Below are 16,358 nucleotides of genomic sequence, written 5' to 3'. Positions count from 1 at the left end.
CAACCAGAATACATATAACTCATACACATTACATATAAAGTAATGTTACCACTAGTAAATTAACGATTAATAAGGCGCCTTTACAACACAAGTTTAAAAAGTAAACAGTATAATGCTACTGGCGCTTTATGAGTGATAAGACCTTGCTAGTAGCAAGGAGTTCAGTAGTCTTACGACTTGGGTGAAAAAGCTGTTTCCCATTTTAGCAGTACTTGTCCTAATGCTATGGTACCTCCTGCCTGATGGTAGGGATCAAAGAGATTGTTGGACAGGTGGAAGGGATAATTGACAGTGTGTATGCAGCCCTCCTGATAAGTATCGCTGATGGGTGGAAGAGAGACTCAATGATCTCAGCAGTCCTCGCAATACTTTGTAGAAACTTTTGGTCAGATGTCTTGCAAATCCCATACCAGATGATGATGATGCAGCTGGTAGGGATGCTCGATGATGCTCCCGTAAAAATTGGTGAGAATGGGGGGTGGGATGGGGAAGATCCTTCCTCGCCTCATGCTTGTCAGGAAGCGGAGACGCTGCTGTGCTTTCTTGACAAAAGAGGTGGTGTTGAAGGACCAGGTCAGATCGTCCATTATGTGCACTCCCAGAAATATGGTGCTCCCAACTCGCTCCACAGGGGAGCTGTTTATATGCAGTGAGGAGTGGTCAGCCTACACCCTCCTAAAGCCCACAATTATCACTTTGATCTTCTCCATGTTGAGACACAGGTTATTGTGTTCGTGCCATTCTACAAGCCGTTTTACCTCCTCTCTCGCACGGACTGACTGGGTCACTGTGAGGGGGAGGAGGTGGACCAGCCATGAGGGGAGGTGGTAGGTTAGGTGTTGGGGGTGGGAGAAGGGGAGGAGCGCGGGAGAGGGGTAGGGGAGGTGGAAGGCGGATAGGTGAGAGAGGAGGGTGTGTAAGAAGGGTGAGGGTGGAATGGGTGGGTGAGGTGTGAGAGCAGTTTGATTTAGGGGAAGTGAGAGGAGGGGATAGGGTAGGTGTTGAGGGAGGAGGGTTTGGGTGAAGGGAGGGGACGGGGAAGGTGTGAGGGAGGAGGGTCGGTGAGGGGGAGGTGAGAAAGGAGTTTGGTTTTAAGTGAGGCTTGCATGGGGGGAGGTGAGATGTGAGAGGGTTTGACTTAGGAGGGGCGTGAGAAGAAGGGATAGGGGAGGACTGAGGGAGAAGGCTCTGGGGAGAGGATAGGTGAGGTGTGAGAGGGCTTGATTTAGGGGGAGGGAGGAGGGGCTGGGGAAGGGAAGGTGTGAGAGGGGTTTGGTGGGTGTGAGGGAAAAGTAATTCTTCAGCTGATGAAAACCAGCTCAGGAAATTGTCATTAAAATAAAACTTGGAGACACCAGCGAGTGCAGATGCAGAATGGAACAAGAAGCAAGCTGCTGTAGGAAGTGTGGTGGGGTGGGTGGGAGGAATTATCCATGTTCTGGTCGATACCCTGCATCACGACAGATAAAGTCTGCAAGTGCCCACTGGGGTAAGCAGGAGGCAGGTGGAATATGTAGGGAAAATGTTTAATGTTTTAATTGGTTTATTGCAGTGTGTGAACCTCGCTGGCCAGCCCTAATTTCACCTGAGCAGGCAAATGAGTCACATCATCGAATGGTTGGGGCATAGATGCTGCTATTTGGGGAATCAAGTCAGTATTGGCTCATAGTAAAAGCAAGCTAGTTATTCCCACTTCCCTTGCCAACTTCCCAATTCTTTGTAGATCCTTTCCTTTCCTTTCAATACTTTGCACAGAGGAGAGGATCCTGACTAGTTGCATTATGGCCTGGTGTGGAAACACTAATGCCCAGGGATGAAAAAGTGGTGGAACCAGGCCAGACCACCTTAGGCAAAGGTCTCCCCACCATGCAGCGCATTTACATGAAGCATTGCCACAAGACAGCAGCATCTCTCATCAAGGACCTCCAGCATCCAGGCCATGCTATTGGGCAGGAGACACAGGAGCCTTGTGTCCCACAGCACTAAGTTCAGGAACAGTTACTACCTTGCTACCATCAGGCTCCTGAAACGGTGTGGGTAACTTCACTCGCCTCAACTCTGAACTGATTCCACAACCTACAGACTGACTTTCAAGGACTCTACAACTTATAATCTTTTTGTTATTTATTAATTTTTTAAAATTTGCTCAATTTTTCTTCTTTTGCACATTGGTTGTTTGTTAATCTGAACGGTATAGTTTTCATAAATTCTATTGTATTTTTTATTTCCTTTATTTTCTTTCTTGCCTGCAAGTAAATGAACCTCAAGATAGTACATGGTAACATACACTCAGAGACCTTTTTGTTAGGCTCCTCCTGTATGAATAAAGTGGTAACTGAGTGTATGTTCGTGGTGTTCTGCTGCTGTAGCCCATCCACTTCAAGGTTCAATGTGTATTGTGCGTTCAGAGATGCTCTTCTGCACACCACTGTTGTAATGCGTGGCTATTTGAGTTGCTGTCACCTTCCTGCCAGCTTGAATCCATCTGGCCATTCTCCTCTGACCTCTCTCATTCGCAAGGCGTTGTCACCCACAGAACTGCCGCTCACCGGAGGCTTTTTTGTTTTCTAGCCCCATTCTCTGTAAACCCAAGAGACTGCTGTGCATGAAAATCCCAGGAGATCAGCAGTTTCTGAGATACTCAAACCACCTCGTCTGGCTCCAACGATCATTCCACGGTCTAAGTCACTTAGGTCAACATTTCTTCCCCATTCTGATGTTTGGTCTGAACAACAACTGAACCTCTTGACCATGTCCGCATGCTTTTATGCAGTGAGTTGCTGCCACATGATTGGCTGATTTAGATATTTGCGTTAATGAGCAGGTGCACCTAATGACGTGGCCACTGAATGTATACGTACTTTGATAATGAATTTACTTTGGCTTTGACTCTACTGTTACCCTAGCAGTCATTTCAAACGCTGGATACTCATTGCGTTTCAGGATATTTCCTCATTTTGCTTTTGCAGTCACTTACATATACAACCCCTTCTGTCAATGAAACACTGTTTCTTTTGCCATTTTAGCCCTTCATGATTTTAACTAGAATTGCAAAGTGACATTGTGCAAAAGCTGGCCTTTTGGCGCACTGCATCTGCGCTGCTCGTCACCCATCCCTTTGCACTAGCCTTTTAAATCCTGCCCATCTTCTCATCAGTCTCCCGCACGGCCGCTTACCTGCACGTTAGAGGTAACTTACTGCGGCAAATACGCTCATTGGACCCGCACGTCTTTGAGGGGTGAGGGGGGACCGGAGTAGCTAGAAGAAACCCACGCAGTTATGGCGAGAATGTGCGAATAGCACTCGAGGCCACAGGGGTCTCTGGTGCTGCCTTAGACCACGTACGCGGGACCCTGTCGGCACGGGGGTGCATGCCTCTAAATCAAAGACCAGGGTTTCAGTGTGTCACCCCTGAGGAAAAGGCAAATTCGTGATACTTCAAATGCCCTCACGATCTCTTCTATTTCACGGAGAACATTCCCAGCTTCTGACACACTGAAGGACCTTCTCTTCTGAAGGGCCTGAAACGTGGAGAGGTGTTTTTCCTCTATAGATGCTGCGTGACATGCTGAGTTCCTCCAGCATTTTGGGGGTGTTGATCCAGTTTCTGACGTGTCCATATATCTAGAACCCGTCCTCTCCTCCTCCCAGCAACAATTTTGGAAAATCTTTTCTGTAGCCTCTCCATATTCTCCATATTTGTCCTAAAGAGTGGTGCCCAGAAATGAACCAGAGCCTTTAAGACTTGTTTATCGATATACTGCTAAAACTCTCATGCTCTGTTTGTCTGTTTGTGACCTCCAGTTAGCGCAAACCGTGCATTACAGCGGCACCTTTTTTTTTGGCTAAATCGAATTAAAATGCGCTAACTTACAGAATGCTGGCAAAGTTCTGGGTTATATATGCGTATAAAATTGCTCATTCGCCAAAAATCAACAGGCTGCCTTTCCCCCGAGACCCGATCGGCCATCATGGAAATCGGGACGCCACAGCCCAAGGCATGAGCACGTCCAGCCTCAGCAACGCCTCACGATGCTCACAGAGCCACTTCCACCTTCCATGGAGACCACGACGCCACAGCCCGACGCACGTGCACGGCCAGCCTCAGCAACGCCTCACGATGCTCACAGAGCGGCTTCCACCTTCCATGGAGACCACGACGCCACAGCCCGACGCACGCGCACGGCCAGCCTCAGCAACGCCTCACGATGCTCACAGAGCGGGCTGCACCTTCCATGGAGACCGCGACGCCACAGCCCGACGCACGCGCACGGCCAGCCTCAGCAACGCCTCACGATGCTCACAGAGCCACTTCCACCTTCCATGGAGACCACGACGCCACAGCCCGATGCACGCGCACGTCCAGCCTCAGCAACGCCTCACGATGCTCACAGAGCCACTTCCACCTTCAATGGAGACCACGACGCCACAGCCCGACGCACGCGCACGGCCAGCCTCAGCAACGCCTCACGATGCTCACAGAGCGGGCTGCACCTTCCATGGAGACCGCGACGCCACAGCCCGACGCACGCGCACGGCCAGCCTCAGCAACGCCTCACGATGCTCACAGAGCCACTTCCACCTTCCATGGAGACCACGACGCCACAGCCCGATGCACGCGCACGTCCAGCCTCAGCAACGCCTCACGATGCTCACAGAGCCACTTCCACCTTCAATGGAGACCACGACGCCACAGCCCGACGCACGCGCACGGCCAGCCTCAGCAACGCCTCACGATGCTCACAGAGCGGGCTCCACCTTCCATGGAGACCGCGACGCCACTGCCTGACGCACGTGCACGGCCAGCCTCAGCAGCATCTCACGATGCTCACAGAGCCGCTTCCACCTTCCATGGAGACCGCGACGCCACTGCCCGACGCATGCGCACGGTCAGCCTCAGCAGCTTAGAGGCTTTGGTGTTACTGCTTCCTATCTTCTACCAAGCATTAGGGTAAAAATATATGGATAGCCTAATTATGTCACGTGGAAAGAGAAGTGGGACATTATGGTGAAGACATGACGCCAAATGTCGTCATGAAGCGGCAAGGAGAGGGAGAGAACAACAATCGAATGAGGTCAGGGCTGCACGACTCCAGGATCAAAGAGTCAGGACAAAAAAGATGAGAGAAGACAAGACAGAGGAGGACAGGCATGCACGTCTCCAAAATGACAACAATAGGCACAGATGGAGGAGAGAACAAGAATCCGATCAGGCCAGGGCCGCACGACTCCAGGATCAGAGAGAAAGAACAAATGGTAGAAGAGATGAAGGATGAAAGGGCTGCGCATCTCCAGAATGACAAAAACAGGCAGAGAAGGAGGAGAGAGGAAGAGACAGAGGAGAAACGGAAAGATCAACTCGAGAATATGCTGCAGAGAGTAATTATTGAGAGAGTTGCTGAAGACGACAATGGCTGCTTTCGACGACAGTACCTCGGCAGAAAGAACAAGGCAAAATGCACAACTCGCATGCGGTCACATTTCTGCTGATGTTGGTTCGATGACCAGAGTATGCCCTCACTGTCATGCTTTCCTATTCGCTGGAGAAACCGCACATTTCTGCTGTATGAAGGGAAAGGTCAGGATAGGGAATTTGCAGCCTCTACCTAACGATCTCCTCAATTTGTACAGCAATGATGAACCTATTGCAAACGTATTCAGGAAGAACATCAGACAATACAATTGCCTCTTCCAAATGACATCCTTTGGTGCCAAAGAAGTCATTCCAACTGGGAATCGATGGAATCCTTCTGTGATTATTCAAGGCCAAATCCATCATTACATTGGACATTTAATTCCAGACCCAACCCAGCAAGCCTGATTTCTTCAAATTTACTTCATGGATATTTAATGTTCATTCTGATCACATATTTGTCTTGCTATGCGTCTTACTTCTTTAATAAGCCGAGTTTTTCTTCTTTAATTTCCAAATCAAAGAGATAGCGGTAGCATTCAGGGAAATTTAATGTTCATTCTGGTCACATCAGACTGCATTACCCTTCTCTCAAAGGGTGCCCCAACGGGTCACCCCGTTGTCTAGTTTTATTTAGAGATACAACGCAGAATTGGCCCTTCCAGCCCTATAAGCTGCACCACCCAATAACCCACAAATTTAACCCCAGCCTAATCACAGGACAATTTACAATGACCAGTTAACCTACCAACTGATACATCGTTTACCTGCGGGAGTAAACTGGAGTACCCAGTGGAAACCCACACACACAGATGAAGGAACTTGCAAACCTGCTTACAGAGGATATCGGAGCTGAATTTCAAACTCCGATGCCCCGAGCTGCAATAGTATTGCACTGACTGCTATGTTACCGTGGACCCTCCTTGATATTATACTCTACTGTGTGTCAGGCCGCCATATTGGGTGGCACATTACCGCAGCGGTTAGCGTGACACTATTACAGTGCCATTGACCGGGTCCGGTACTTGCCGCTGGGTCTGTGAGGAGTTTGTGCTTTCTCCCTGTGACCATGTGGGTTTCCTCCGGGTGCTCTGGTTTCCTCCCACGTTCCAAGGATCTGTGGCTTGAGGTTAGTAAGTTGTGGGCATGGCAACACATGCAGCTGCCCCCAGCACATTCTCAGTCTGTGTTGGTCATTGACACAAACAATCCATTTCACTGTGTATCTCCTGAAGGAGGGTTTCAGCCTGAAAAGTTCACTATTTATTCCTCTCAGTTGATAGTGCCTGAGTTCTTCCAGCATTTTGTGTATGTTTCACTGCATATTTTGATTTTTCTATATACTTGTGACAATACAGTTAAGTACAGTTCACCTCTGTTTATAAAGCAGAGGATACTAAATACTTCAATTACTTTCTCAACCTACTATTCTCAATGAGCTATCCCCATATATCCCCAGATCTCGTGTCCCTTTGAGAATTGTGCCTCTAGATTATATTTCCTCTTCTCATTCTTTGTGCAGACGTAAAACGTGACTTTCGTCAGCATTAAGTTTCATCTGCCCATTCTACCTGCCTGTTTGTCTTGTTGAAGTTGGTGCCTGTTTTCCTCGCCTGTTGGCAGCCGGCAGGAGAGTCCCACCTCCATTGTTTCCAAACAGTTCTATCCGTGATTCCTTCAGGACATCCTCCCTCCTCAGTGCTGCCATTCCCTGCCCTCTCTCCCCTTCCCTGTTTTTCCTGAACACCGTTTAAGCTGGAATAATGAACATTCACCCATTCCGTTTCCTTTAGCCGGATTCATGGTTCCAACATTGTGATTGATCACAATAAATATTCACCCACTTTGTTTAATATATGTCAGATTTACAGTGCAGCTTAGATTATCTTGTACCCTTTCTTAGTCTGGTCCTGTCTAAAATATTCGTTTCTTCTGGTCTGCTTGTATATAAGACCATAACACCAAAGTTCAAAGTAAATTTATTATCAAAGTATATTTATGTCATCATATGCAACCCTGAGATTGATTTTCTTGTGGGCATACTGAATAAATCCAGTAACCATAGTAGAATTAATGAAAGACGGCAGCGATAAGGCGGATAACCAGTGTGCAAAAGACAACAAACAATAAATAAATAAATAAACAAACAAACAATACCGAACAAGAATAAGTGATGAAGAGCCACTGAAAGTGAGTCCATGGGTTGTGCTGGGGCGAGTGAAGTTGCGTGAAGATGTCCCCTTGGGCTCAAGAGCCTGATGGTTGAGGGGTAGTAACTGTTCCTGAACCTGCTGGTGTGGGTCCTGAGGCTCCTGTACCCCCACCTCGATGGCAGCAGTGAGAAGAGAGCATGACCTCTGTGGTGGAGGTCCCTGGTGATGGATGCCACTTTCCTGCCGTAAGACATAGAAGCAGAATTATGCCAATCACCTCGTCAAATATGCTCCGCCATTCCAGCATGGCAGATTCATTATCCCTCTCAACCCCATTCTCCTGCTTCTCTCCATAACCTTTGACACCCTTACTAATCAAGAACTTATCAACTTCCACTTTAAATGTACCCAATTGCTTGGCCTCCACAGCTGCCCGTGGCAATAAATTCCACAGATTCACCACCCTTTGGTTAAAGAAATTCCTCCTCATCGCTGTTCTAATGGGACATCCTTCTACTCTGAGGTTGTGCCCTCTGGTCCTAGAATTCCCTACTATAGGACCTCTTCATCTTTTTTTAAACCTTCTCTTTCCTTTTTAATTTTACCTCAGTATTTTTTTGCATTCTTTTTGCACTTTCTTTTTGTAATTTATATATTTTCATTAGGTATTGCACTGTACCACTCCCACAAAACAAGAAGTTTCATGGCATATGCCAGTGATAGTAAATGTGATTCCGATTAGCCAGTGAGGCCAGTTAGAACTAGGAATAAGAGAGGGGTGGTCACTTTGGGGTTCATATATGCCACCCAGTAGTAAACAGGAAATGAAAGAACAGGCATGTAGGCAGATGTGTGCATTGGAATTTAAAGTTTTTCCTCCTATACCAGCTCTCAAAAGAGATAGAAAGTTTCAGGCCTGATGCAAGCAAGTCGGATTAGCAGACATCCCACCTCTCCTGGAAGTTCTGGGAGTTTCCCACGAATTAATAGTGGCTCCCTGATGCCCGCAAATTATATACAATGTCCCAGAAATTGATTTTTTTCAGAGCGAGCGTGAGAGAACGCGAGAGAGAGAGAGAGAGAGAGCGAGTGAGTGAGCGCGAGTGAGAGCGACCACGAGAGAGAGAATAAGAGCAAGAAAGCATGCGCGAGAGAGAGCGACTATGAGCGAGAGAGAGTTCGCGCGCGTGATAGAGAGCGAGAGAGTTCCAAAAAAAGTCAGAGTGGCAGAGTGTTCCAAAAAAAGAAAATATAAAATGTACGTCACCCCAGACTACACTAAAGTGTACCCCTGCCTAATAGGGGTCAAAATAATGACAGTGTTGCTCACTGCACTGTTTGCAACAGTGACTTTTCTATTGCCCATGGTGGGTTAAGACTGTAAAAGACATGTTGAGGTGAGTTTAACAGGTGTCATTCGTTCATTAGCGTAGCTAACGTTATTTAAACTAGCTGGCCAGCTGCTAAGGAGCTACTCTATTGCAGACATCCCACCTCTCCCGGAAGTCTCCGGCAAATTGATGGTGCTACCTCCCTGAAATGTGTTTTTGCAGGGTGGGATGTCTGCATAGCAGTTAAGTATCATGGTAGGCGTGGACAATGTATGGCTAAAAGGGCCTATTTCTGTGACACGGAGGAGTGATAAATGACATCCACAGCCCAGGCCTCCCCTCATGCTCGGAGGCCAGTATTTACCTATGCTATCAACACTCTGTTATAGGCTTTCTGCAGTCGGAATCGTGGTTGGGGGAAGGGCAGGACAGACATCTCAATTTCCAGACTATAACAGTTTAAGGCATGAGCAAGGGGGTTGCAGAATGGGAGCTGGGTGTTGCACTAGTGATCAGGTAAAGTATCACAGCAGTACTCAAAGATATCCCGGGACAATTGGCCAGTGAAGCTTATAGAGGTGGAATTAGGAATATGAGAGGGGTGGTCACTTTGTTTTGTTTTCAAATGTTTTTATTGTGAAGCAACATCAGCTTAACTGCAACCGACAATGTCCTAAATTACAATGCTGCTTTTTTCTTTTCTTTCTTACAACAACATAATGAAAGTCAAATGCGTGTATGTATAGTAAACAAGCAAAAAGCAAAGGAAGCCCTACCACCTGGTCTCCTTTCCCCTTCCCAGCCCTACCCTCCCCTCCCCTCGCCCCTCCTGTATGTGCTGGTTAGGTCCTACCGCCCCCCACACTTACTTCAGCTGTCAGTCTCTTCTAAATACAACAGTAATGGTTGCCAGGTTTTTTCAAATTCCTTGAGTCTGTCCTTGACAACGTATCTTATCCTCTCTAGATGCAGAGTATCCATTAATGCAGCCAACCATTCTCTGTGAGTGATGGAGTTTCCTCCTTTTTCCAGAACATCAGTATGAGTTTCTTTCTGTTAAGCATGCCATAGGTCAGGAGTTGTTGCTGGGTAGCCTGGAATTTATTTGTCCTCGCAGAAGTTCCAAAAATTATTAAAATTGGGTCTGCTATTATCTAAAGCTTTAGTACCTTTGATAGGACCTCAAATATTTGCTATCAATACTCTTGTATCCTGGGACATAAAGCATAACTATGTAACAAATTTGCCTCTGAGAACTTGCATTTCTCACACATTGGGGACACCTCTGGGAATATTTTATGAATCCTTACTTTTGAGTAATGTAATCTATGTAGGATTTTTAATTGTATTAAACAATGCCTGGCATTGATGGAACAGGAGTTAACATACTCCAAAGCCTCATTCCATATAACGTCCTCTATCTCTGTACCCAACTGCTTTTCCCACTCTTTTTTAGTATTATCCATTGTTGTATGACACTTGTTTTGTATGGCATCATACAGATAGGCGATGATGTGTTCTGTCCCTAAACATGATCTTAAATGATGATCTAATTTATCAGGTTCTGCCATTTCAAAACCAGAAAGATGTGATCTTATATAGTGTCTTAGCTGGAGATAACTGGAAGAATGACTCTTTTGCAATCCAAATTGTCCAGGACTGATGCAAAAATCCCTTGTATGTATAAGTCTCCAACGCTGTGTATCCCTAATTCTCGCCATGCATCGGAGGCCCCATCTATACACGAGGGGATAAAAGAGGGGTTTGCTGATATAGAGGGATAGTCACTTTGGGGTTACATATAGACCCCTCCCCAATAGTAGAATGCAGGAAGGTAGGGTTGTAATCGTAGGGGATTTTAACTTTCCCAGTACTGACAAAAATGACCTTGGGGCAATAAGTTTAGATAGGGAAGGAATGTAAAGTGAATGTGGGTGGGTTTTCTGAAGTACGTGAAAAAAGTGACTTGACCTTAGAGAATGAGGATGGGCAAATGATTGGCATGTCTGTGGATGCAGCCATTGGGAACAGTGTGTTCTGTCTGGTTTTGTTTGCTACACTACAGGAAGAATGTGGCCTCAGGAAGCTGAGGGGTGAGTTTTATTAAATTGTGAGGTACATAGGATAGATTATTAGAACCTTTTCTCCCCAAAGCAGGGGAGTCTAAAATTAGAGGGCACAGATTTAAGATTCTAAGGGAAAAAAGACTGAAGGAGATCTGAGAGGTAAGTTCTTGCACATACAGAGTGATGATTGTCTGGAAGGAGCTACCAGAGAAAGTGATGGAAGTGGTGTTTAAAGGGCATTTGGCCAGGTTCCTGGATAGGAAAGACATAGAGGGATTCAGGCAAGTGGGATTAGCGTAGGTAGGCATTATGGTTGGCATGGATAAGGTAAGTGCTATGCGGTCTTGATTGTTAATCTTTCTCAATCCCTTAAACTCTCCTCATCCCTTTCTGCATCTATGTTGTGGCACCAATGTAGAAAATAACCTCTGCCTCTTCGTGTTCCCTCTGCAGCCTCTCACTTCTGTTCTTAACTCTATTCCGGGGAAGGCAATACAGTCACTAGTGTCGGCACATAAACCACCTGCAACCCTAACTTAGAATCCCCAATCATCGTTGCTTGCTTGGCATGTCCTTCACTGTAGATCGAGGCTACTTGGTGTGGTGGTCTCTGCTCTGGATGTTCTCACCCCTTTCCCCTCCCCTGAGGTGACCTGCAATTGGAGTAGGTCAGTGCAATCCTAATGAAGTACTGTTGCTGGACAGTCAATTTCAAGTTTATTTTCATCTGAGTGTACGTATATACAACCAGACAAAACAACATTCCCCCCGGACCATGGTGTACCCACAAAACACATCACACACAGCACATAAAACAAATGTTACCATGAGTTTATAAAATATAATGCAAAATTAGTGTGCACCACAGGTAAACAGTACGGTGAACAGGTCATTGTCCTGGTGACAAAACCTCGGTATTTGTTAGTCTCTGAGGGAAGAAGCTGTTCCCCAGTCTGGCAGTCCTAGTCCTGATGCTCCTGTTCCTCCTTCCTGATGGTGCTGGGTCAAAGAGATTGTGAGATGGATGGTAGGGATCCTCAACAATGCTTTGGGCCCTACATCTACAGCACTCCTGATAAATGTCACAAATGGGGGGAAACCCTGGTGATCCTCTTGGTGGTTTTTACAATCCTCTGCAGGGTCACGAGGCCTGATGTCTTGCAACTTCCGCATCACACTTGATGTAGCCGGGCAGCATACTTTCGATGACGCTGCTGTAGAAGGTTGTTAGAATGGGGGCGGGGTGCCTTATAAACTTCTCATAAAGTGTAGACGCTGCTGTTCCATATTGACTAGTGAGGAGCAGGTTAGATTGTCCTTTATGTGCACATCAAGGAACTTTCTGCTGTTCACTCTCCATAGCAGAGCCGTTGATGTGCAATGGGGAGTGGTCGTTCTGCACCTTCCTGAAGTCCACAAACATTTCTTTTGTCTTCTGACAAGAGAGTGGGGGAGTGATGTTCATATTTTAATGGGTAATGGTGGCTCATATTTTCTGAAAACACACATTAGATTTTTGTCTATAAAAACATAATTAAATTAAATTTTGTTTGCTGTGCTTTGTTGTGTTAATTCCAGTGTAGGGCTGGAACGAAAGATGCTACTGATAAGAATGTGAAGATGGATGTAGTTTGATAAGCTTGGTTATTGGCTGGGTTTTCCTGATGTTTATCGGTTCCTGTGCATTGCACAAAGATGAGGCACATCGTAACTTTTTTAAGTGAACTCAGGAGCTGTATGATTCAACATCCACAGAGCAAATAACTTTGGAGGCAAAATTTATTGAAGCCTCCCGAATTCTCCAAGGTTCCAAGATAAGGACCGAGGGTGGTGGGGGGGGGGGCGGTGATGTTGCTAAATTGGATTGTGATTTTGAAAATCTTATCAGTACAGCATTAGAAAAAAAAGTTTATCAAGTAAAACAATACCACTTTACTTAAATTTTAAAAACGCATTCATGTCACTTCACTTGCCCAGGAGAGTGAGGCTCACAGAGTTAAATGATCTATTTCTGTCTAAAGTTGAAAGTAGCTGCACATGTATTTCTCATGTCAATGAGTGGGAGAGGTTCACTTGTTAAATGAGGATAACCCTGCGCTCTGCACTCTTTGCATCCCCACCCTTCTCTCTCATTTGCTCAGTGTTCAGTTATCCATTTGATCCATTGTTCTTTTGCTGCCAAAACCTTTGATCCTCTTCCCAGTTTTGCCGGCCACTGATCAGGCTTCTAACTCCCCACAGCTGGCAGTGTCTGAAGACTTCAGTCACCTGCCGCCCGAGCAGCGCAGAAAAAAGCTTCAGCAGAAGATTGATGACCTGAACAAGGAGCTTCAGAAGCAAGTCGACCAGAGGTAACTTCGGTGAACCTGAACCTAATTCAGAAATAGACGTGCTCTGACCCAAATTCGGAGGGGGTGCAGCTGCTGGAATCTGGACCCACAAACAATCTGCTGAAGGAACTCAGCCGGTCAAGCAGCATCTGGGAGGAAAGGAACTGCTGATGTTGCAGGTCAAGATGCCTGCATCAGGGCCAACCCGAAATGTTAACAGTCCCTTTCTCCCCACAGATGCTGCTCAACCTTGTGAGTTCCACTAGCATTTTTTTTCTGCCCCGATCCAGATTCGCCTACTTTGTGCACCTCAAGGTTTCCGCAATCCTATTTAGTTGCACTGTTCAGTAATCAGGTGATAGACGTGAAGTAGGAGAGGATCAGGAGGAGCGCGTTCAACCATCAGTGTGTGTTGTGATGTGCATATTCTGTCCCACACAGAGATCAGACAGTAACACACGCGAAGTGCTGGAGGAACTCAGCGGGTCAGGTAGCATTTAAGGAAATGAATTAGCAGTCAACGTTTCGGGCCAAGATTCTTCATCAGGGCATTGTCACTAGTCTTGATGATGGGTCTCAGCCTGAAATATTGACTATTTCTCTCCACAAATGCTGCATTAACTACCAGCTTTTTGTGTGTGTGTTGCTCTGGATTTCCAGCATCTACAAAATCTCTTTTTGGATTTACTTTCTCAATTTCATGACTCGCCCTTGCAGGATGGATGGCCAGAGTGTGTTACTTGACCTGGAAGGTACCAGTCAGGTAACAATAAATGTATCACTTTCCTAAGACATACTAATAGGAATTCTCACGACTCAAATAATAAATTAAAGATTAGCTTTATCTGTCGCATGTATGTTTAAATATCAAAACGTAGGGTGAAATACATTGTTTGCATCAAAGATCAAAACAGTTCAAGGGTGTGCTGGGGCAGCCTGCAAATGTCACCATGCTGCCAGTACCGTGTAGCCCACAGTCACTAGCCACAAGCCTTATGTCTTTGGAATGTGGAGGGAAACTGGAGCACCCAGGGGAAAGCCACACACTCATGGGGAGAGAGTACAAACTCCTCAGAGACAGTGGCCAGCATTGAACTGGGATCGCTGGCCACTGTGATACAATCCCATCCCAGTAAATGATGGAAACGGGTAGTGTTTGTGGAAAGAGAAACAGAGTTAATATTTCAGCTTAATTCCCTCTCCCACTGAAGTCAGCATAGATCCGCCACTGAACCAGGCCTTCAGTTCCATGCAGGGAAGAATTACTCATTTGTTTGATAGTACTTCTGAGAAGCAATAAGATACTGGAGCAGAATTTGCCAATTGGCCCACTGAGTCTTTGCTACCATTTTATCATGGCTGATGTATTACCCCTTTCAACCCCATTTTCCTGCCTTCTCCCCTTACTAATCAGGAACCTATCAGCCTCCACTGCAAATATGTCTAATGGCCTGGCCTCCACAGCTGTCTATGGCAGTGAATTCCACAGATTCCCCACCCTCTGGCTGAAGAAATTCCTCCTCATCTCTGTTCTAAAGGAACGTTCTAACTTGAGACTGTGCTCTCTAGTCCTAGACTCCCCACAATTGGAAACAAGCTGTCCACGTCCACTCTATCCAGGCTTTTCAATATTCAATTGGTTTCAGTGTGCAACTTCAATCATTGACTTGGCAAGGAAAACAATCCTCGATGGCACCAGTTTACAGCGAAGTGTGGGGTCTTGTTCTCTCTGCTCCAGGTCATTGTGACACTGGAAGTTATTATAAATAAGCACTTAAACCTCTGAGATTGATGGTTAAGGAGGGACCTCTAGATGTTCAGATTGGGCAGGGAGCTGGGTGTTACTCCAGTTGAATATCTGTCAACAGCTGGCTTGCCCTATTATCCTTGCTTGGGATTTTTATAAAAGAGAGGAATGCTCAGGTGCGAGAGTGATTTCGTATACATTGAAATCACTCTCGCAAAAAGCAAACCAATTATTGCCAAGCCCTGTATTATCTGTAAGGAGTTTATTCTGGTCTGTTGATGTGCATCCAGTGATGCTGATTATACTCTCCATTTCAAACTTTAATTTTACCGAGTTCAGCGTGTTCTTGTGTTTTCTGAGGGAATATCTCCTGGACTCAGCTGACACAAAATTGGTGATGCTGCAGGCCAGAGGAAACCTGACTTACGAAAATTGGCCAGCTTGCTCCTATTTGCACAATCGTATATTGACTTGTTAATTTTTGATTTTGTTGAGTATTCCATGGGAGTGCTTTTACTCTATTAACGCTGCTGGGTAAATGCTAAATCGAAACAGTAGTTGGTGTGTGTGTGTGCGCGTGTGTGCGCGCGCGCACACAACTTGAGGTAAAAAGTTCAATGGGGAACAGATCTGACTTTTACTTTGAACATGAGATTCTGCAGGTGCTGGAAATCCAGAGTAACACGCACAAAATGTTGAAGGAACTCAGCAGGTCAGGCAGCATCTGTGGAGAGGAATAAACGGTCGATATTTCAAAACTTCATCGTGATTCACATTAAAGCTTTAATTTAGCTTCCTTTGATAGGAGCATAACTGCACCATAACACTGAAATATTTGGTCTCTTCTCTTGTCAGCCATTCCATGTAGTTAATTCAATGCTGCGAAACACCTCAAACTGACGAGTAATGGAGTTTTGGTATCAGCAAGATTAAATGTCACTTGTGTTCTTTTTCAGTATTTAAAAGCTTACTTTTTGCAGAGACCTTACGAGGAATTATTGGCCTGAGTGCTACTTTCCCACCTTGTACCTCCTGTCTTCAATAGCTGATAGCTGGGTGACTGCCAGCTGGGCAGACTGCCAGCTCCTCCCCTCTTTGGCATGTACTGTCTCCTTCCCTGGCCCGCCTATATCACTGTTACCTCTCTGGAAAAGCAGCAGACAGAGAGAGACTGTTGTGCAACAGGCACACGGTCCCATTCTGTCTGGAACAGGAACAGGCAGACAGTTCCTCTTTCTAACTTACTGGAATGAAACGTAGAGCAGTACAGGCCTTTCAGCCTACCTTTTAAGACCATAGCTCATAAGACATAGTTGC

At 46.0% G+C, this 16,358-nt stretch overlaps 1 protein-coding gene across 1 annotated transcript in view; it reads left to right on the top strand.

The window, feature by feature from the left end:
• The window catches only part of trip10a (thyroid hormone receptor interactor 10a), a 195,983-nt gene that overhangs the window by 156,861 nt on the left and 22,764 nt on the right, over positions 1–16,358 (top strand). Inside the window, exon 10 of the mRNA XM_063036010.1 lies at positions 13,206–13,315. Within this exon, the coding sequence (XP_062892080.1) occupies positions 13,206–13,315 (110 nt within the window). The remainder of the gene's footprint in view (positions 1–13,205; positions 13,316–16,358) is intronic.

The sequence above is a fragment of the Mobula hypostoma genome, chromosome 29 (genome assembly GCF_963921235.1).
Source record: "Mobula hypostoma chromosome 29, sMobHyp1.1, whole genome shotgun sequence".
Classification (NCBI taxonomy): Eukaryota; Metazoa; Chordata; class Chondrichthyes; order Myliobatiformes; family Myliobatidae; genus Mobula; species Mobula hypostoma.
This window is presented reverse-complemented; position numbering and strand designations above follow the sequence as displayed.